The sequence below is a fragment of the Megalobrama amblycephala genome, linkage group LG16, assembly GCF_018812025.1.
Source record: "Megalobrama amblycephala isolate DHTTF-2021 linkage group LG16, ASM1881202v1, whole genome shotgun sequence".
In the NCBI taxonomy this organism is placed as follows: Eukaryota; Metazoa; Chordata; class Actinopteri; order Cypriniformes; family Xenocyprididae; genus Megalobrama; species Megalobrama amblycephala.
In genome coordinates, this window is record NC_063059.1 from 760,265 (window position 1) to 782,884 (window position 22,620).

The 22,620-nt window shown below is 39.5% G+C and overlaps 2 protein-coding genes across 2 annotated transcripts; one reads left to right on the forward strand and one right to left on the reverse strand.

Moving 5' to 3' along the window:
• On the forward strand, positions 1 to 12,469 carry rabgef1l (RAB guanine nucleotide exchange factor (GEF) 1, like). Its single transcript, XM_048161056.1, has 9 exons — positions 1 to 160; positions 585 to 772; positions 849 to 985; positions 3,614 to 3,789; positions 3,907 to 3,988; positions 5,358 to 5,490; positions 5,571 to 5,662; positions 6,602 to 6,858; positions 10,825 to 12,469. The coding sequence occupies exons 2-9, from the start codon at positions 594 to 596 to the stop codon at positions 11,236 to 11,238; spliced, it is 1,470 nt and encodes a 489-aa protein (XP_048017013.1). The 5' UTR covers positions 1 to 160; positions 585 to 593; the 3' UTR covers positions 11,239 to 12,469.
• A 4,862-nt stretch (positions 12,470 to 17,331) lies between these two features.
• Positions 17,332 to 20,271, reverse strand: otol1b (otolin 1b). Its single transcript, XM_048161057.1, has 4 exons — positions 19,678 to 20,271; positions 19,473 to 19,562; positions 19,312 to 19,383; positions 17,332 to 19,222 (listed from the first exon to the last, which is right to left on the reverse strand). Exons 1-4 carry the CDS (start codon positions 20,075 to 20,077, stop codon positions 18,339 to 18,341), a joined length of 1,446 nt encoding a protein of 481 aa, XP_048017014.1. The 5' UTR covers positions 20,078 to 20,271; the 3' UTR covers positions 17,332 to 18,338.
• Between the last annotated feature and the right edge of the window lie 2,349 nt (positions 20,272 to 22,620).

Below are 22,620 nucleotides of genomic sequence, written 5' to 3' on the forward strand. Positions count from 1 at the left end.
CGTCGCTTCCGGTGGTAAAGGGATTTCCGTCAACAACACAACTAAATTTGATCAAATCATCAATGACGAGCAGAAACGGGTTATTCGTGCTCTGTTAAGCTCGCTGGAAAGTGTCAAATATATATTTTCAGTTTTCACACCTGCTCTACAAGCTTCACACGTAAGACAGAACATTATTATTGCTGTTATAATAACACTTGTGAAGATCTCGCTATGAGCTGTCAGCTGTTAAACGTGAACTTGATATTTCTGTTGATTCAGTGTTGTTTATTTCACTGGAAATACACGAGAGTTTTCTGGAGGAGCTTTCTTGTTGTTTAATCATACTGTGTTTTTACCATGGTACAGAGATGGTGTTATGTTCATAATATCATGGTACTCTGTGGTTCTGAATAATGAATTCTGCTTTAATATATTATGATGAAAACAAATGAGAAAGTCATAGCATTACTCTCATCTGATTGGAATGAATGGCAGCGCCCTGTGTGTGTGTGTGTGTGTGTGTGTGTGTGTGTGTGTGTGTGTGTGTGTGTGATGTCTTGATGTGACTTGTGTGTGTGTGTGTGTGTGTGTGTGTGTTTCAGTGAAGCGTGATGAACTCTCAGGCGGTGCGCAGGGGCTTCAGCGTCCAGCAGTCTGACCTCATGTGTAAGAAGGGATGCGGTTTCTATGGTAACGCCGTCTGGCAGGGCCACTGCTCCAAATGCTGGCGAGAGCAGAACCAGTGTACGAGAGCCAAGCAGATCGAGGAGGACCGGGCCCTGGCCGAGAGGTGAGCGGTGGTGAGGGCTCATCGTCTGCGTCCGTTCGGCTCTGTTGACTGTGCTCAGCTGCTGTGTGTCTGTCAGGTTACAGAGAGAGGAGGAAGCCGCCTATGCCAGCAGTCAGGAGGGGGCGCAATCTCGACCCGCATCCTCCAGGACGAACAGCGTTCCCATGGTGAAGAGGCTCTTCACACCCGCTCCCAAAACACCCGCGCGGAGAGGTACGACCATGAGTTTACACTGGACATTAACAATTCATGGACATTTAATGGAATATGTTTCATCAAAGCACTTCTTTAGAAAGTTTAGCAGCTTTACGTGGTCAGGACAGGAGATGTAATGGACTTTACAGAAAGTCTACACTTCCAAAATCTCATGTGTTTTAACATTCATCACTTTGAAATGTTTACATTTCTTTTACTAGACATAACACTTAGGAAAATGGGAGTATGGGCTGAAATTAGACTCATAATGATCCATGAACTTGATGAATGTTACAGATATGTTTTACTTTCCTCAAACAAATGCCAAAAATTCAGAATGATATGAATTCATGGTTTCGACAGAACATATGGAAGGGGAGGGCATTTCGTTTTCATAGGGGACACACATCCTGTATTTATTATTAATGAAATAGAAGTACTATATTAACACCAAAACACAGGATTATCGATCCTGATTAGACCAAATTACACCAAAAATGAAACCCTTTTGCATTATGCCTATATACTTTGCAATTATGAGGCACAAAAGCTTTTAAATTCCTTGAACAACAAAATAATAAAACGATACATGCTAAATGTAGCATATTGATGTGTAACAAAGGCTCTGAGTGTCCTCACCATTACAATAGTTGAAGGCGGAGGGTCTCCGAGTGATACTAGTCATTTATAAATATAGCCTAATAATGTTTCAAGTTCTGTTTTGTGCAATAATGCGTTAAATAGGATTATTTTCTGATCATAGGCGAAGGGTGAACCAACTCCAAGGTGAGGAGATGCGATTCCCATTTAAAAACACATTTAAATCGATTTCCTTGAAAGAGTTTTAAGCTGCTTGTCACCGCAGAACCTACACATCTCAACATCAACACTGCTGATAAATTATTATGTTAAAGGGTTAGTTCACCCAAAAACTAAAATTCTGTCATTTATTATTCACCCTCATGTCGTTCCACACCCATAAGACCTTCGTTCATCTTCAGAACACAAATTAAGATATTGTTGATGAAATCCAATGACTCCTCTATAGACAGCAATGACATTTCCTCGAAAAAATATTCTCGTGGCTTTATAATATTAATATTAAACCACTGTACTCACATGAACTGATTTAAATATGTTTTTAGTACATTAATGGATCTTGAGAGAGGAAATGTCATTGCTGGCTATGCAGATTTCATCAAAAATATCTTAATTTGTGTTCTGAAGATGAACGAAGGTCTTACGGGTGTGAAACGGCATGAGGGTGAGTAATTAATGACATTATTTTCATTTTTGGGTGAACTAACCCTTTAATAAAGCATCTGCGTTCACAAACCATTGTCAATTTTAACAGATTATGTACGCCGGTTTGGCATGACAGAAAGCTCCCTTTATAATCACTAAAAATCTCACTCATCTTAGTTCATCGCGATCTCAAGGAGTTCAGTAACAATAAATGAAACTGACTGCACAACGAATCTCTTGTTTACATGATTGTTTGTTATAATGAGGGGATATTTGCCAGTGAGAGAACTCATAAATCCACTCACCAGAGTTTTTGTTCAGCGCTTCTGATTGGCCATTGTGTTCAAGAAATCAACAGATGTGTTTGTGATTGGCTACATTGCTCAACACTGCAAAAACACGCAAGTCTTGTCGTTCTTCAGAGCGCAAACACAAATACGCACTGGATCGTTTGCTAAATATGTTACGCCAATATGCTAATATTAATTCATATTTCTGAAGATGTGTTATTTAAAGTTACCGTTGTAGAGATTAGTGTTCCTTTGAGCTAAATAAATTCTTTTCCAAGTCAATCTCATTTGATTAATTTGGATTTTGAGACTTTCTTTTCTCTGTTTTCAAGTATTTCACATCCCACAGACAAACAAATACCAGTGAATAAGCCTGGTGCTAATTATTAATGTGTGCACAACTAATTTATTTGACAAATTCACAAATGTGCATTACTACATTTAAGCTAATACTTTACAACTTGTGTGTGCAAAATCCAGAACTACATGAATGTGCAGCATTTTCTACAAATAGAGACATGGCAAAACTTCCATTTTGTATTACTGTAGGTCAGAATTTGTGCGTGCAACGAGTAAGATCTGCATTTGTGACATGCATGCATTTATTGACTCGTTTCTGAGTCGATTCTATTTGATTCAATTGGATTTTGAGACTTTCATTTCGCCGGGTTAGCCTTGCATGATCCACACACATTTGTCTAAAAAAATTGCCTGATAAAACAGACAATGGCACCATAATCAAGCAGTTATCAAGATGCTTAACGTGGCTTAAGAAAGTGATATTGAAGCACCAAATTCAGTACACACATTATTAAAACATAGCTTACCTTGTACAGACAAGCAGAAAAATATGAACTCAAAACACGCAGTCATGTTGTTGGACAGACGATGGATTTAACAAATCACTGTTTTGTTTGTTTGTTTTGCCCTCACTCTCTGACCCCATGAAGGTTGCTGTGTAATTCACAGCCTGACTAACACACATTAGGGCAATCGTTTAAATAATCCACTTACAGAATGCAGAATCGAATCAGTGAGAATCAAATCGACTCCAGTTGAAACGTTCTGAATTCACATTTCGTACACATGAGCGTCCGTCTGTTGTTCACAGATGCAGGATCTTCACAGACGTCCGTGAGCCAGAGCTCGTCCCTCAGCCGACAGCCCAGCGCAGAGACTGACCACGTCACGCAGCACTTCATCGACTTCCTCAAGACCTTCCAGAGACCTGGATATGAGATCTTCAAACAGTGCCACGCCTTCACTGAGAATATCGCTCGCAAAAAGGTCAAAAACATCCAGACGTCCAGCTTTACACTTTACAGTTGAAGACCATATGGATCATTTTATAGCTTATAGTTTTTATTCACCTTTATGTCTGCTTGTTTTGTGTGTGTGTTGTAGGTTGCTGTCTGTGACGATCTCTCAGACTCTGTGCAGGATTTCTATCAAAACATGTCCGAATACCTTCAGACCAACTTTAAAGGTGCGACATGCAAAATCCAGCATAACATGATCCGTCACAAACATGATTATTCCATTTTCCCAGTTTTTACATTAGACTTTAAATAACGTTCCTGTTTGATCCTACAAACCTCCCTCACTGTGTGTGTGTGTGTGAATGATGTAGCACATCGTTGTCAGTGTGATTTGTGTGTGAAATGTGAAGGAGTCTGGTTTATTTGGACTGAACACTTTTGTTTACTTGTGCAGATCTCAACACTATAACACTTAATAGTGACCTATTATGCCCGTTTTCACAAGGTGTAATATCAGTCTCTGGTGTCTCCAGAATGTGTGTGTGAAGTTTCAGCTCAAAATACCCCACAGATCATTTATTATAGCTTGTTGTAATACCCATTTTTGAGTGGAAAAACATGCAGTTTTCGTGCATGTGTCTTTTAAATGCAAATGAGCTGCTGCTCCCCACCCCCTTTCCAGTAGAGGGCGGAGCTTGTACAACCTGTGCATTGGATACTCTGCCACAAACTAAAACATCTGTCTGTTTTTGATTATCATCTCTATCGTGATCACTCTCATGTGACACTGCAGTTCTTCATCATCATGAAAGTTTATTATTTGCATGCGTTTAAAGTCTATACTTCTGATATATGGTTTTCTGAGCGCACACACTGAAAGCTGTCTGTTAGACGGCGCATCCTGTGAGTATCAAACTTGCACGTCTTATTGCACGTAAACTATCAAAAACACACAAAGTATATTAGATCTGTGTATTAAAGTGACAGCAGAGTAATATACAGCACCTACTGCTGTTAATATGAACCAAACAACAAAAGAAAAGCAGAAAATCACTCACTGCTCTTGACTGAATAACTTTAGTAGCTTTAATGAGAATGAATTTCTTAGTTAATTGCTGCTGTTAAATGATCTGGCGAGGAGACTGTGTGCAGCTTACTGGGGGAGGGGCTAAGCTAATAGGGCGGAGTCTGTCATTAGTCATGGGCGGGGCATGTTCCAATGTGACGTCACATTGCTCAGAAACTGCGAACAGCTTACTCTGAAACACTGCTTATGATTTATGAGGATTAAAAAAAGGAGTAGGTGGATTTTTACCATTATAGGCTGGTTGTTTACACACACCTGTATTCAAACACCTCATAAAAGTGAGTTTTGCATAATAGGTTCCCTTTAATAAAACAGGCCGTGTGATGTATGAAGAATGAAGTAGATGGTCATGCAGCAGGTGTGAGAGACTCTATCTAAATAAAACACACACCTGTAACCCGTCTCTCGCTATTGATGCGTGACCGACACTGCCGCCCCTGCTCTATATATTCACATGCACACTGGTGGTTTTGGCGGTTCTCTGACAGCTGTGTGTAATTGTGCGTCAGGCTCTCCAGATGTGATGGAGACTGTGATGGAGGAGGTGGAGCGCTATGTGATGGGCCGTCTGTACGAGCAGCTCTTCTGCCCGGAGCACACAGACGACGAGAAGAAGGACCTGGTCGTCCAGAAGAGAATCAGGTGTGCTGGAAGCATCTGTACGGTTGAGATGTGAAGAGTAATGGCAGTGTAACACTGTCATGTGTGTGTGTGTGTTTCAGGGCTTTGCACTGGGTGTCCATTGAGATGCTGTGTGTCCCAGTGGACGAGCAGATCCCTAAAGTATCGGACAGTGTGGAGAGAGCCATAACAGGTACAGACATGCAGATTTAGGGTAAAACCCGCTTTATAACACAGACAGATCGGATTTGGTGAGACACATTTGAAGCTTCCAAACCTGTATGACTTTCTTTCTTCTGTGGAAGATGTTTGAAGAAAATAGTGTTCGCATCGATCAGTTTCCAGATTGAGCTGCTTCTGTCAGAAGTCTGTGCCGTTTTGCAAGATCGTGCTTTGAGAGATATACATTACAAATATCAACTACATTTCAAAGAAGCATTTGTAAATCAGATCTAAAAGGCAGAGAAATGCATTGCACTTTGATAAAAGATTACAAAAACATGCATTTTGTTCCTTTAAAAGTTCATGCAACAGTTAACATGCTTTGCTCGAACTGGTACACCGTTGTCACAAACAAAATGGTGCTGCAGTGGGTGGAAATGTGCAGAATAAGGCGTGGTAATATTATAATAAGATCCCCTTCCTATGTCACTAGGGGAGCGAAATCTGAGCGGCTCGCTTTGTCACATGCTTGCAGAGAAAGGCTTAACAAAACAGAGTTACTTGTCCTTTTTCACATTTTCTGTGTTGGTAGATGCACTTGGGACCTGATTATAGCATGGAAAATGTCAGATTTTCATGATGCCACTTTTAAGTAAATGTTGCCAATTTTATAATGTTTAATCGGTAACACTTCAGTATGGGGAACAATTATCGATTTTAACTAGCTGCATATTGGCTGTTTATTAGTACTTATGAAGGACAAATTAATGACTTATTCTGCGTGACCATATTCCACACCCCTAAATCCTACCCAGTGCCTGAACTTAACCACTACAACAACTACCTTACTAACTATTAATAAGCAGTAAATTAAGCGTTTATTGAGGCAGAAGTCATAGGTAATAGTGAATGTGTTCCCCCCATTCTAAAGTGTTACTGTGTTTTCTTTTTCTTTTTTTTGCCTGAATAGATCTGATTGACTTGGACTCTAAAAAGGTTCCTAAGGAGAAGCTGGCGTGCGTCACCAGGTGTAGTAAACACATCATGACTGCCATCCAGGGCAGTAAGAAAGCTGCCGCCTCAGCAGACGACTTCCTGCCCACTCTCGTCTATATAGTGCTGAAGGCCAATCCGCCCCGATTACACTCCAACATCCAGTACATCACCCGCTACTGCAACCCCAGCCGCCTCATGAGTGGAGAGGACGGATATTACTTCACTAACCTAGTAAGACTTCATCCACCTCAGGCTTTTGGTGTGTTATTGGTTAAGACACAAAATACTTTCAGATTGTGTGAACTATATGATTCACAGGAGTCTGGAATAAATCCATAAAACTCCCACACTCACGCATTACATAATAATGTTGGAAAGGTCACGCATGACGTAGGTGGAAGTACCGATTCAGTGTTTACAAAGTGAACGTACAAAGACTAAGTCAAATGACCTTTACAGAAAAAGGTAAAACAACGATCGGACGATTTTGTAGTTTTTCACCCTATCCCGGTACTTCCACCTACTGTGACCTTTCCAACGTGATTATGTAATGCGTGGTGCAAGACAAGCATTTGTTGTTAAAAGTATATAATTACTTTTTTTTAGAAAATGGTCGATGGTTTCTCTAGATAAGACTCTTATTCCTCGTCTGGGATGATGTACAGCTCTTTGAAGCTGCACTGATAAATATTTTTAACCGGCCATTAAAAAACAGCCTGTTATGACCAAAATTTTAGATACCAGTGAAAATTCACAATTCTAACCACATCTAAAACTACTAGCCTAACTAATATAAATTTAAAACATTATTAAAGACAAGTAACAGTAGTTTTCAGGTAGAGACAAAGAATAAAGTAATCAAATGTAAGATAACACTGGATAGTCTTTACTGTATAAATTGCACATAGATTAATTCTTTCAAAAAAAGTTTCAAAAGTTATTCAGTCAAGAGCAGTGAGTGATTTTTTTTTTTTTTTTTTCTTTGTCCTTTTCATTTGATTAACATTAAAAACAGAGAGCAACAGGAATATTAGGCTGCTGTCACTTTAAGATCTAATGCACAGATCAAATACACTGTTACACATGCGTTGTCTTTCTCGACTGTTTACATTCACTTAAGACACAACTTAATGTGTTTACCGCACACGATTTGGCGGGGGTGTTGGGTGGGGTTGTGTTATTTATTTATTTTTTATTTATTCAGCTTGTCAGTGAAGTATGGATAAATGCTGCTCCATCTGAAAGCCAGAGGGCGCTCTTGCGAAGAAACTCCAAATATGCCCCACAGAAGAAATATAATGCACGTCGTTCCAGGAAATCCCTATGGGCATCACACTATCACTGTAGCTTAATACACAAGAGAGCGAAACATTTTGATTGATTAAACATGACTAATAAACACATGATTGTGACAGTAATATATGGTTTGAGTTCTTCAAGCATTCTCTGGTGTTTTCAGGGTAATTAAGTACAACCCGAATTACAGAAATGTTGGGACGTTTTTTAAATTTGAAGAAAATGAAAACTAAAAGACTTTCAAATCACATGAGCCAATATTTTATTCACAATAGAACACATAGATAACATAACAAATGTTTAAACTGAGAAATTTTACACTTTTATCCACTAAATGAGCTCATTTCAAATTTGATGCCTGCTACAGGTCTCAGAATAGTTGGCACGGGGGCAACAAATGGCTGAAAAAGCAAGACATTTTGAAAAGATTCAGCTGGGAGAACATCTATCAACTAATTAAGTTAATTGATATCAGGTCTGTAACATGATTAGCTATAAAAGGGATGTCTTAGAGAGGCAGAGTCTCTCAGAAGTAAAGATGGGAAGAGCTGTGAAAGAGTGAGTAAAAAGATTGTGGAATACTTTAAAAACAATGTTCCTCAACATCAAATTGCAAAGGCTTTGCAAATCTCATCATCTACAGTGCATAACATCATCAAAAGATTCAGAGAAACTGGAGAAATCTCTGTGTGTAAGGGACAAGGCCGAAGACCTTTATTGGATGCCCGTGGTCTTCGGGCCCTCAGATGACACTGCATCACTCATCGGCATGACTGTGTCAATGACATTACTAAATGGGCCCAGGAATACTTCCAGAAACCACTGTCGGTAAACAATCCGCCGTGCCATCTGCAGATGCCAATAAACCACTGTCGGTAAACACAATCCGCCGTGCCATCTGCAGATGCCAACTAAACCACTGTCGGGAAACACAAGCCACCGTGCCATCTGCAGATGCCAACTAAACCACTGTCGGGAAACACAAGCCACCGTGCCATCTGCAGATGCTAACTAAACCACTGTCAGTAAACACAATCCGCTGTGCCATCTGCAGATGCCAACTAAACCACTGTCTGTAAACACAATCCGCCGTGCCATCTGCAGATGCCAACTAAACCACTGTCGGTAAACACAATCCGCCGTGCCATCTGCAGATGCCAACTAAACCACTGTCGGTAAACACAATCCGCCGTGCCATCTGCAGATGCCAACTAAACCACTGTCGGTAAACACAATCCGCCGTGCCATCTGCAGATGCCAACTAAACCACTGTCGGTAAACACAATCCGCCGTGCCATCTGCAGATGCCAACTAAACCACTGTCGGTAAACACAATCCGCCGTGCCATCTGCAGATGCCAACTAAACCACTGTCTGTAAACCCAATCCGCCGTGCCATCTGCAGATGCCAACTAAACCACTGTCGGTAAACACAATCCGCCGTGCCATCTGCAGATGCCAACTAAACCACTGTCGATAAAAACAATCCGCCGTGCCATCTACAGATGCCAACTAAACCATTGTCGGTAAACACAATCCGCCATACCATCTGCAGATGCTAACTAAACCACTGTCGGTAAACACAATCCGCCATACCATCTGCAGATGCCAACTAAACCACTGTCGGTAAACACAATCCGCCATACCATCTGCAGATGCCAACTAAACCACTGTCGGTAAACACAATCCGCCGTGCCATCTGCAGATGCCAACCAAAGCAAAAAGGAAGCCATATGTGAACATGGTCCAGAAGCGCTGTCGTGTCCTGTGGGTCAAGGCTCATTTAAAATGGACTGTTTCAAAGTGGAAAAGTGTTCAGACGAGTCAAAATTTGACATTCTTGTTGTAAATCACAGACGCCGTTTCCTCCGGGCTAAAGAGGAGGGAGACCTTCCAGCGTGTTATCAACGTTCAGTTCAAAAGCCAGCATCTCTGATGGTTTGGGGTGCATAAGTGCATACGGTATGAGCAGCTTGCATGTTTTGGAAGGCACTATGAATGCTGAAAGGTATATAAAGGTTTTAGAGCAACATATGCTCCCCTCCAGATGACGTCTATTTCAGGGAAGGCCTTGTGTATTTCAGCAGGACAATGCAAAACCACATACTGCAGCTATTACAACAGCATGGCTTCATCGTAAAAGAGTCTGGGTGCTGAATTGGCCTGCCTGCAGTCCAGATCTTTCACCTATAGAGAAAAATACGTCAAAGATGACCACAAACTCTTCAGCAACTGGAAACCTATATCAGGCAAGAATGGGACCAAATTCCAACACCAATACTCCAGAAACTCATAACCTCGATGCCCAGACGCCTTCAAACTGTTTTGAAAAGAAGAGGAGATGCTACAGCATGGTAAACATGCCCCCGTCCCAACTATTCTGAGACCCGTAGCAGGCATCAAATTTGAAATGAGCTCATTTTGTGCATAAAATGGTAAAATTTCTCAGTTAAAACATTTGTTATGTTATCTATGTTCTATTGTAAATAAAATATCGGCTCATGTGATTTGAAAGTCTTTTAGTTTTAATTTTATTCAAATTTAAAAAACGTCCCAATATTTCCGGAATTCGGGTTGTATATTTATAATCAGTGTTGGGTTAGTTACTCAAAAAATGTAATTTATTACTTGTTACTAGTTGTTATTACTTTATTTATTACTTTCTGGCAAAAGTAATTAGTTGCACTAATAGTTATTACTTTTCCTTCATACCCCACAGAAGTTCCGATTAATCGAAGAAATAATTGGCAAACTAATCAATTATCAAAATAATCGTTAGTTGCAGCCCTACACTTTTTACTCTTATTTGGCTCTTGAGTGTTGATATCAGGCCCTGAGTGTGAACAAACCTCGATTGGTTCTTGAGTCGGGCCGCTCATCTCCACACTTGTTCCTGTTGCAGTGCTGTGCCGTGGCGTTCATCGAGAAGCTGGATGCGCAGTCGCTGAACCTGAGCCAGGAGGACTTTGAGCTCTACATGTCTGGTGCGGCGTCTCCATTGGGCCCCAAGGCCGCTTCCTCCGGCCACAGCTCCCTGAGCGGCTCTAGAGCTGTAGCGAGCAGCACGAGCGTCCCGCCGCCGGACAAGAGGAAGGACCTGCCGTCGGGGGTTCGACAGGAGCGGAGAGCAGAGGAGCCTCAAGCTCTGGAGGCTGACCTCATCGAATGGAAGGAAGGGCAGGAACTCTCTGTGCTGGGCATTTTGGAAGCGGCTCCTGTACGGACACGCACCTCTGCCACCTTCACCATCGACTCGGACAACATTGGCAGCGACAGCCTGCCTCCTCCGTTACAGCCGCAGAAGTTTGCTAGCTAGCTCCCATCTGAACCGGCCGCAGACTGACAGTAACGGGCGACTCGTCCCCGCAGGGTAGTGATGGTGTCTGGATCCGCATCACGACGCTCAAGCGTTCGAACTTCGGTTCTCTATGCGGTGATCGGCAGTCAGGTTTGGCTTATGTTTTACTCCAAAGTACAAAGAAAAGAATTTGAGAATTTTAAGTATAGTTTTATGACCATTACGATTTTTTGTGTCATTGTGAAAAAATATATTACTTGACATTATGAAGTATTTATAAATCAGGGTGGTTTCTGCTGTACTGCTTTTAATTTGTGTAAATATAAATGTAAAAAAAAAATCATTCAGTGATGAGAATGAGAATAAATAACTGTTTTGAAAATAATGTTACAATGCCAAAAAAAAAACGTAATAGTCCCAGAAAATAAGTTTAATTTCTTCATAATTTATATTTCTTATTATTTTGTTTACTCTGGGAATGTTTTGATATAGATATTTAGATTCTCTTCTGGAGTGTGAAATTAGACAGATGGAGGGTATGAATCATAAATAACCATAGTTTTTTTGCACTGTTTTAACTGCTTTATGCAAGCCACTGAAGTATTAGAATACATAACTTATTAGCATATATCATTAATTTAAGTTTTTCCTCTGCTTCTCAAGTTTCCTGGCCATTATTATTGGCATTACTGGTCATTTGAACAGAGAATTAAACTCAAGGGCAGAACCGGTGTGGCTTAGGGTTATATATCAGCCCTGTCACTCAAAACCTGCTGTAATGTAATATTTCCTATGGTTGCTGTCATGCTAGGATTGGTTACAGCATGCTGTGATGAAGAGTAATTCTGCTACAGGCAAAGCTCGAGTCCCAGGTGTGGTTTAATAGACACCAGCGCTTTAGTGAACATGGATTTAATCAACATTACAAATTACTTAAAAAAAAAAAAAAAATCAAATATTTATTTTCTGTATATTTATCTTTCCAGAAATGCTGTTACAGAATGGAAAATAAAACACATTTTATTTTATTTAGAGAGTTAAGCAATGACTTTTTTAAAGCTACTGTTTGCCCCTTTATTATATGAAGAATATTAATTATGCATGCAGAGTTACAGTTTTGCTGTGGTATGTAGTGTCCCATTATGGACAGATTGTAACCTCATTTAGTTATCTAAATGATCTAGGTATGAAACCAGAAATATGTTATTTAAAAATGATAAATAAAATGAGCTACTGAAGGAACAGAAAACACTTGTCTAGTTTGATCTTCAGCCCCATTTACACACAAATCAATTCAAATGAAAAAGGGGGAAATAACTACAGAAAGAGCACCATTTCTTTATTTATTTTAGTGGAGTAGCTGTAATATCTGATCTTCACCTTAGTTTGATATCAGACAGATTGAAAAAATTGGAGCAGACGTCACAGTTACGTCACTTGCAGCAGAAAAATAGCGGTAGCAAGTGGAGGAAAATCCACATTTTAACAGAATGTTTTGTTATTCCTCTGGATGTCAGAATCAAAATGCAAAAATATAGTCTTCATTTTTATAAAATACTGTCATTGAAGATGTTCTTTGAAGACGTTTATGTTGCAAGTCACAGACTGGACTAATGAAACCTGTCATTAATCTACTATTAAAGCAGGAATTTGATGTAAACAGTAAGTCTACATAATATTTATATATGAAGTTCATAGCAATTACAGCATGAAATAATATTTAAACCTATAACATTTTACACAGATAACTTTTAAACATAGCCTATAATATTTTTATCTCACAATTCTGACTTTTATCTCAAAATCTTTTTTTTTTGCATTCGCATGTTAATATCTCCCAGTTATGACTTTATAATTTGCAATTGTGAGTTTATTTCACAGTTCTATGGAAGCACATGTGTAGCAATTTGAAATGTAATATGTAAAAAGGCAATGCATTTCTCTATTTAAATTTACATTTTCCATACCATATGTGCAATGTTTGGAGCAAAATGATAATTCAAATTTAATAATATAATTTGCATTTGCTATTTCCTACACTAATTTTAACATATAATTTAAACGTATATTTTAATGTATTATGAGTTGCGAAATTTAAATGAAAATGTATTACAAAAATGATTATATATGTTTAACAAGTTCAAGCAAAAATTGTATCAAAATGATCATTTAAACGTTATCTTTCTTAATTGCTTTTACACTCACAGTTAAGACACTTGCGATTGCATTTTCATTAAATGTCCGGCAATGAATGTAGCAAAATTCAATGTGGAATTGAAAATGCATTCCGAGCCGATCACGTCCCCGCCCCAACCTGTCAATCATTGCGTTAAGGCGGGGCCAGGTGTTGCAAACATGGCAGCAGCAGAGATATAAAGAGCGAGGCATAAACTGGCAGATGAAGTAGAGCACATATGGTATGGAAAATGTAAATTTAAATACAGAAATGCATTGCCATTTTGCATTTTACATTTCAAAATGAAAATTGCTACATGTGTGTTTCCAAAGAATTCTATCTCACAATTCTGTTTCTAAGAATTGTGAGATATAAACTCAATTTTTTATTCTTTTTTTCCGTGGCTTCCACAGAATGCTACTGCAGAACTGTCATTTTATGCCAGCAGGTAGGCTCCACCCACAAAAAAATGTCATCGCTGTTTGCAAACACAAAATAGGTGTATTTGAGATGGTTATCAAACCCTTGTTTTAGTGTCCTCTGCAGCTGTTCAAACACATTAGACCACACGAGTGTTTACACTGCGAATTCAATGGACTCTGTTTTTGACCTCCTCTGAAAGTGGTTGAAAGTGGACAAGCTCAAAACATTTTAGGTCTTGTTTACACCTGTATATAGTGCTGTCCACCTGTGATCGGATTGGCTAAAATGTGGGATAAAGCAATACATACAAGAAAGACGACATTAGCCACTTTCACACACTGAACACACTGCCACACACTGAAAAGTGCTTTAACATCGCAGGATTGATCTTTTCCTGTAAATGTACACAACAAACTTATTACTATATTAATAGACACATCTGAAAAATACTGCACATACAAATTAAAGAATCTAACGAATTAAAATGAATATCAGACAGCATAGCAGTATGGATTAGACTATGCTCATCTATAAAATGTCAAATGTATTGCCTTGAAGGCATTTATTTGTTTTTGAAGGACGGATTGATTATCATTTGCTGAGTTTTTAAAGTCATTGATGGATAATTTAAAATGTTTCCCAGTATTTTGACAGAAAAAACAACAAACAAGAAAGAACGTGTGTAAACCTAAACTTTTATTTTATTTACAACTATAATCTGTTCTGTACATGGCTATGCGGATCCACTCTTTCTGTCTGAGTGTTGAGAAAGCAGGGGAGAAGTCATGTGACTCGCCTTACTGAGTTAAATATGCCATATAATAATATTTCTACAATATTCAACTGCTACGAAGAGCTGTGCACTCACAAGCGACAGGATTTCTGCTCAGACACCTGCGCTTGCACACCATCTTCACCGCTACAAGAACTTCCTGTGATTTACCAGCACACCAGAGGGTTTTTCCCCATCATTACCTGTGATGTAGACAGTCCTGAGGTCGGACCCAACATGAAGACGTGATGCTGAGGCAGAATAAATCTCTCACTGACCTTGATTTTGCAGTTGCACAACTTTTTTTGAGTGTACTGTAACATGTAACTTTTCATTTGGAGGTTTTTTTTTAATCTTTTGGGCTTTTGCAGTTAGACTACTGTATTTTTACAGTATGCAAGTGCTGAATATAGAAAAATTCAATACTAGCAGTACATATTTACAGTATACAATATATGCACCTTACTAAGATTGCAATACTTTTTCATGCAACTGCAATATTTGTTCACTGTATATAATTACTTTTTTCTGCTGTAGCGTCTAATGAACGATCTGTAGTGTTTTGAAAGCATGTTTGATTTTGCCAGAAGAGTCGGGTTTTGTGAATGTAGTTAATATTGTGAGAAAATGGGTGAAGGTTTCAAGAAATGTCTCTTAGCAATTGTGAAAAACTAATGAAACTGAAACTGAAAGATTTCTGTACCTTCACTGAAATTGCATGCAACTAAAATGGTGACGCACAAAAAAAGTTCATAAAGATATTGTAAACATAATCCATATGAATCAAACAGTTTAATCCAAGTCAACAATTGCTTTAGAAGATTCTTCACATATAAACGTTGATCAACACACATACATGGAGCACATCAAAGCTCAACCGTACTGAGCACAACAGATTTTTTTTGTTCTCTCTTCACCCCAGGTCAGCGTGGTCTGATTGATCTGCTTCTCTCTTTTTGTTATCGTGTTTGTTTGTCTCCGTAAATGTTTTGGAGTAAAAGTCAGGAGTGTGCAAACAAGGTTTTAATTCTAAATTGAACATGGAGGACTCAGGAAGTTCTAGTTTTCATTTCAGTGGAATTTAATGTAAACGTCATCAGCAGTTAATCCAACTGATAGTGACTGTTTCTGTGATTTTGAACTTTGTGAATTGAAGAATATGCACTCTGATGCCATTTGCAATTTTTATATTTATTGCAATCTTTCCTTAAGTACTCAGACTAACTAGCAATTTGGAATTTGTATGAAATAGGATCTTAGACCTGGAGAGTTCACACCCTCATACAAAATAAGCTTGCTTTTGTGCTGTTTTATTTTTCTCTCTTTAGTTTGTTGGCGCTCAATTATAAGATCTATATCATCGCGGGCAAAATACAAAACAACACTCATGTGCTGCTGTGCTGAGGGAAACAGCCTACGGCTCGCGTGTTTGAACACAGCTAGAGCAGACAGAGGTGAATAAACAGCACAATTCTCCGCTGTAATGCGATCTCACGCAAACATATTTTCCATTTGTGCTGGTAGATTACAGCAAAACAATCCAGATGCACACAAACCTCTGCTCTGGTCGCGTCTCAGGAAAACACATTGTGTTGTAGCACTGAGGAAACAAGCACCAACGATACGTCTCTGAATGAGGCCGAGGCGAGAGAAGTGATACTTCCTCATGCATAATACTGCAGTTATAATCTTATGCATACTACAGCGCAGTGATTGGATTGAATGAGCTTTAAGTCATGCATAAATGTAGAAACTGTTGACGTCAGCATGTTCGAGCAGCCCATACTGGAGCCAATCAGCACTCTGGATCTTGCCGGTGGTACACGATGACGTCAGATTTTGTGACGTTGCTGCGACTTAGCTTTTCAAACTGGAAGTTAGAAATCGCTCTGAAAAATGCAAAAATAACTAATTTTAACTTTTAAAATTAATGAGTACCTTTAGTGTTTTCAATGATGTGCAGCCTATACATATCTGTTCACAGCTCAAAAAAGTGTTAGATCTTCCTAAAATAAAAAATGTCATCCTTTGCTTGCCCTCATGTTGTTCCAAACCTGATTGACTTAATTTATTCCCTCAAACCCTAAAACAGAAACTTTTTTGGCATACTGTGAAAGTATACAAAAGAAACTAGCTCCAAGAATATTTCAAAACAGACAGAATTTCAGTTTTGGGTCAACTATTTCTTTACTTGGGTTTCTAATGAAATAGTGTGAGGAGATTTTTCACATAGTGCTGACAGTCACAAATGGTGCATAACCAGCTTCTTACCTTTGGACAGTTATCCCAGTGTTCATGAGGGTGAGATGCTGCACACAAGTAGCCACACCTGTCTATTTTTCTTCTGAGTTTCCTGAACATGCTAAAAGCTAAATTCCTTTGTTATGCTGGCCTTTTCTCTTCCAGGAGGATGGGTGTTCTTCCAGACACCAGCCGCACCTTCAGTAATAGAACATACAGTCATACTGGCGTGACACATTCAAAACAGTCCTGTAGCAACAGTGCTTCTCCTTTATAAGAATGGGTCTGAGATTCAGTGCTTGGATTTAATTAAAATATGTCTTATATTTCTCATTTCTGTTTTTAACATAATTCATAACACAAAACGTCTCAATTTGCAATATTAACCATGTGTCAAATGTTTTATACAAGATAAGTTGAACACTCCCCAGTTGGAGATTGTGCCTGGGCAGGTCATATGTAACACCCAGCTGCATGTAGAAGGGAAAGGCCTTATTATGGAATACTACTGCATGAAAAACAACACTTGGCTCATTCTCCAACACATAAACTACACACTGGGAAGAGAAACCTGTTGGGAAACAGGATGCTGAGCCATGGCAAAACTCTGCATTAAATATCCCATTAGGCTTTGGAACAGGACTTAAACTGAGGACATGCCAAACGCAAGAATAAAAATTCATTTCTGTCTCTGTGTTCAGAAAACCATAATTTTAACTGAGGAAGTCTTATGGAACCATAACATAGGTTTCTGATGATGATGCATTCAAGTAAGATTCAGAATCGAAAGACTTTGCGCATTTTCAGTTTGTTGTGAGGAAAGTGAAGCCTTAATCAAAGTGATATTCCTTGCTTGATTTTATTATTATGTGCTCAGAAACCCAACAACCCAAAGCCTACATTGCGATTTAAGTTCCATACAATATATTACATATGATTTGATGTTACAATTTGTGTTTATTTTGTTGACCCTATGAGTAACCAAATGTTTAAGGAATGATGCCTCCATTGAAAATGTTGGGTGGAATAATCAATATGCCCTTTCTTAGAGGCTCATTGATGTACAGGATCATTCAGTCACACTTTCTGTTGTCAAAATGCCTGATCTCTGATCGGTACATAAAGACTGTACACCAAGAGATAAAATAATTGTCTAAGAAGACTAATCACCTCATAAAAACAATTATTTTCTGAAAAGAAAGTTTTAACATATACTGAATGTCCAAAACAGTCAGTACAAAAAGAGTTGCACAGTGCTCTTACAACACATATGACAATTTGATGTATTTTAGGTGTTCTTTCCCCAAAATAAGATTTAATTTTGAAATCAAATTAGCCTATCTGGCATGGTTAACACAATGAAATCAATAGTGTAGGCTGATGCTCATTTAAACAGTACACTTCCTTCTCTCTATGATAACAACACTAAGCCTAATTCCTCTCATGTCCATATCATGTAAAGTTCAGTTCAAGATCTAGCCCTGGTTTATACATGGAGAGAGGGCGTTAGTCAGGGTAGAGCAAGAACCCAGAGAAGGTGCTGTCATCCTCGCTGCTAGAGTAGACACCATTCCAGTCTCTCAGCGTCTCTACCCAAACCTGGTCTCCGACATCCAGCTTCAGGACCACTAGATTGGATGCCTGGTCAATGTCTTGACCTTGTAGAGTGTCTCTCGAACGTACCTTACGCACCCCATTCACCACCAAAGAAGCACGAAGTGGCTTGTTTCTCACTGTGATCTGGTAGGAGAACACATAAACTCCTGAGTAGGTGCAGTTGAATTTGCTTGTGATGATGTCATAATGGTTTTCTCCATTGTAGAAGATCTTGTCGAAGCGAACTGGAAATCCCGAAGGAGGAAAAGACTTGCTGGGATATAGGCCAACGCTGAAAGCAGAACGTACTCTCGATTCACTTTGACCCATAGCACCCTTCATTCCCCGTAGGCCTCGGTCTCCACGTTTCCCTTGGGGGCCACGGTCACCCTTTATTCCCCTCAGACCTCTAATACCTTTGTTTCCTGGTGGCCCACGTGCTCCTGGCTCACCCTTTGCTCCAGGAATTCCCGGTTCCCCACGTTCTCCAGCGATGCCTGGAGTTCCATGCATACCGTGTTGCCCAGATGGACCAGGGTCTCCACGCACACCTGGTGGTCCAGGGTCACCTGCCTCACCTTTCTGGCCCCTCTCACCAAGTAAACCACACTCCCCTCTATCACCTTTTTCACCCTTTTCACCAGTCATGCCTTGGGGTCCTGGTGGTCCATCTTTGCCTGTCTCTCCCATATCACCCTTTGACACATTCAGATTTGGATCTCCTTTTTCCCCTTTAGAACCTTTGAATCCTGGCAGGCCAGCTGCACCCTTCTCACCTTTAATACCCATCTCACCTGTTGAGTAAAAATATTGAGTTCTTATATTCATGTTTTTGCTCTAACATTTATATTTCCAGCGGGACCTAATAGATAATCATGTTCACCTTTCATTCCAGCCTTTCCCTGGATGCCTGGAGATCCCGAGAGTCCTGTGTTTCCTTGATCACCTTTCTCTCCTGATGCATTACAATGGGAATGTCTGAATGTCAATCTGATGACTGAATAAGGATAATGTCATTATGTAATCTACTGCTCAAGAACTTACCTTTATCCCCTTTAGATCCTGGAATGCCCTTTGGCCCTATTGGACCTGGTAGACCTTTGGGTCCAGGTGCTCCCTTTTCCCCAGGTATGCCTACAATACAGCATTAAACAAAATTACAGAACCCAGGTTTTCCCCCACCACATCTATAGTAAAAAACACATTATTTAGTTAAATAAATGTATAGGGATGACTTCACTTTGCTGACCTGGCAGTCCTATGTCTCCTTTGAACCCTTGTGGGCCTTTCTCTGGAGGGCAGCACTCGCAGAAGTTGAAGTAGCATTCATTATAGTCTAGTGTGTAATTGTCTTTTGCTGTTGTTGGAGATGCGGTGGTATCTGTAGGGTAGTCTATATAGTTGTCAGCAGGAAGTGTAGTGCTCTCTGTGATGTATGCAGGGAAGCGCTCTCTTGTTTTGGTGTAGTCCACAATCCGTGCTGTGACTGTAGGCTTGCCTGCATATGCAGTAGTTTGGACCACCTCTCTAGGGGGTTTCTTGGTGTACTGGTACTTTGGCCTCTGAGTGGGCTTGATTGTGTCACACAAGGTTATAAAGGTCAGTGCTATTACAATTATGAAGACAGTGTGTACACAGAACATCCCCATTTTCTGTCTGTAGAGAAAGAAGAGAAATGTGAATAATCACAGAATCATATGTTGGGTCTAATTGGACCAAACACCTTGTAATTGGTTAAAACGTTAAAGGGGTGGTTGATTTAACTTTAGTTAGTGTGTAATGTTGCTCTTTGAGCATAAACAACATCTGCATTTCTTTACAGAAATCGCTTTTTAAGGGCTACAACAAATGGCTGGTAGGGACTACAACAAGCTTCTTCCTGGGTTAGTGACATCACAAACCCTAAAATTTACATAAACCCCGCCCCTGAGAACACACAACAAAGGGGGCGGGGCTTTAGAGAAGAGGAAGAGTTGTTGTAGTAGAGTGTTGTTGTCATGTCGTCATTTTAAGCCGGACCGCTTCACAAACGAGGGTCAATTCAACACAAAAGATGAACATGACGGCACATGCTAGTGGATGAGTTGAATCAACTCCACAGCAACTACATAAATTTATCCACTAACCATTCAGAAATATCTGATCATCCTCCATAACACAGTCGCTGTTTACATCTCATGTCATCAGTAAATCGTTATGTTACCAAGGCAATGACTGATGCATTTGTATTACATTTTCTTTTGTAACCCTTTTATAGAGAAAAATATTTTTCCCCCACCTACATGCACCCACACCCTACATAAAGACACTCTCAGACATGACCTTGCTTGCAAAATCCTATAGGATTTATTTGAAACATTGTAATCAATACAGTACTACAACTGAAACTGAATTTTCTTGTCTTTAAATCACTGTGTCTACACCGGATGCAATGGCTGTGCCGCAACAGATTGAGGCTGTCTACTGGACGCAACAAAGCAAAAGCTGCAAATCCAATTGTCATTTGTGTCAGAAGTTGCGTAAGTGAGAATAGGGCATCAGTTTATTGTCTTGTGTCACGCCACATCCAGTGTAGACAGCATCGCATATTTGCTTTTGTCTCTGATGTAGTTTTAAGTAGTTTTATTGTCTGCTTTACATTTACCTAATGCCATAATGGTTTTCTCCATTGTAGAAGATCTTGTCGAAGCGAACTGGAAATCCCGAAGGAGGAAAAGACTTGCTGGGATATAGGCCAATGCTGAAAGCAGAACGTACTCTCGATTCACTAACATTGGCAGTCCTTTCACAAACTTGTCCATGTTTAGTGCAGAACCATGCATCATTCATTCATATTTTTACACTGGACCTGCAATACTCAATTCAGATTCTTCAAATTGCGCCATCTAGCAGTCTGTAATTCCATGACAACAACCACTACAACTGACAGCTCAAGTCTAAATTAATATTTAGTGTTCTTTGATTTACTTATGTTCCAAGTAGCTGCATAATAGGAAGGATAATTTCGCAGTGGGGACTTGTATGATCCTGAAGAGGTTTCTTTTGCATGACAATCTGCTGACTGTATACTTTTCCTTAGCCTTGCCCTAGTTTATAACTCCACACCCCCCAGTTTGAGAACTACTGTGATAATGGCAACACATCACTAACATTAAACATAACTGCTGCTTGTCATGAGGTTAAAGGGTTAGTTCACCCAAAAATTAAATTTCTGTCATTAATTACTCACTCTCATGTTGTTACAAACCCGTAAGATCTTCGTTCATCTTCAGAACACAAATGAAGATCTTTTTGATGAAGTCCAAGAGGTTTCTGTCCCTCCATAGAGATCCAACACAACTACCACATTCAGAACGGTAGAAAAGAACGGTAGGAAAGACATAATTAAAGTACTCCATGCGACTCCAATGGTTTAACTTCAATTTTATGAAGCGATGCGACTGCTTTGTTTGCCCGAAAAAAAACATAATTTAGCACTTTACTTACGAAAATATTGTTCTGCAACGCGCGTTTTGGCAAGCATTACAATCCATGTATGTTGTGTTCAGACTCGCGTGTCAACACAACGCACACGAGCTTTGCATCGCTTCATAAAACTGAGGTTAAACCACTGGGGTCACATGGTTTACTTTCCATGTCTTTCCTACCGTTCTGTCAATGGAGGGATAGAATCCTCTCAGATTTCAATAAAATATCTTAATTTGTGTTCTGAAGATGAACGAAGGTCTTACGGGTGTGGAACGACATGAGGGTGAGTAATTAATGACATTTATTTTCATTTTTGGGTGAACTAACCCTTTAAGTCAAGTGATGTGCAAGAACAATTAAGGTTTGTGTCACCATATAAGAATTTGACTGTATACATGAGTTGGTCGATGTTTTGATATGATGTGAGAGAGAATATCTTCTTAAATTTCAGTCTGTTCACCACTGGAGTTGTTTATATCCCTTTTACACTACCTTTATGCCCATTTTGAAGCTTGAAACCTCTGGGCCCCAATGACTTTCACTGCATAAACAAAAGCTGAAACACTCTTCAATTTTCTTTTGCATTCCACAGAAGAAAGAAAGTCATACAGGTTTGAATCGACTTGAGCCTGAGTTAATGACAGAATTTTTATTTTTGAGTGAGCTTTAGTCATCTGAAAACAAAATTAGGCCTAAAAAAGAAACTGTACACTAAGGGCCCTAT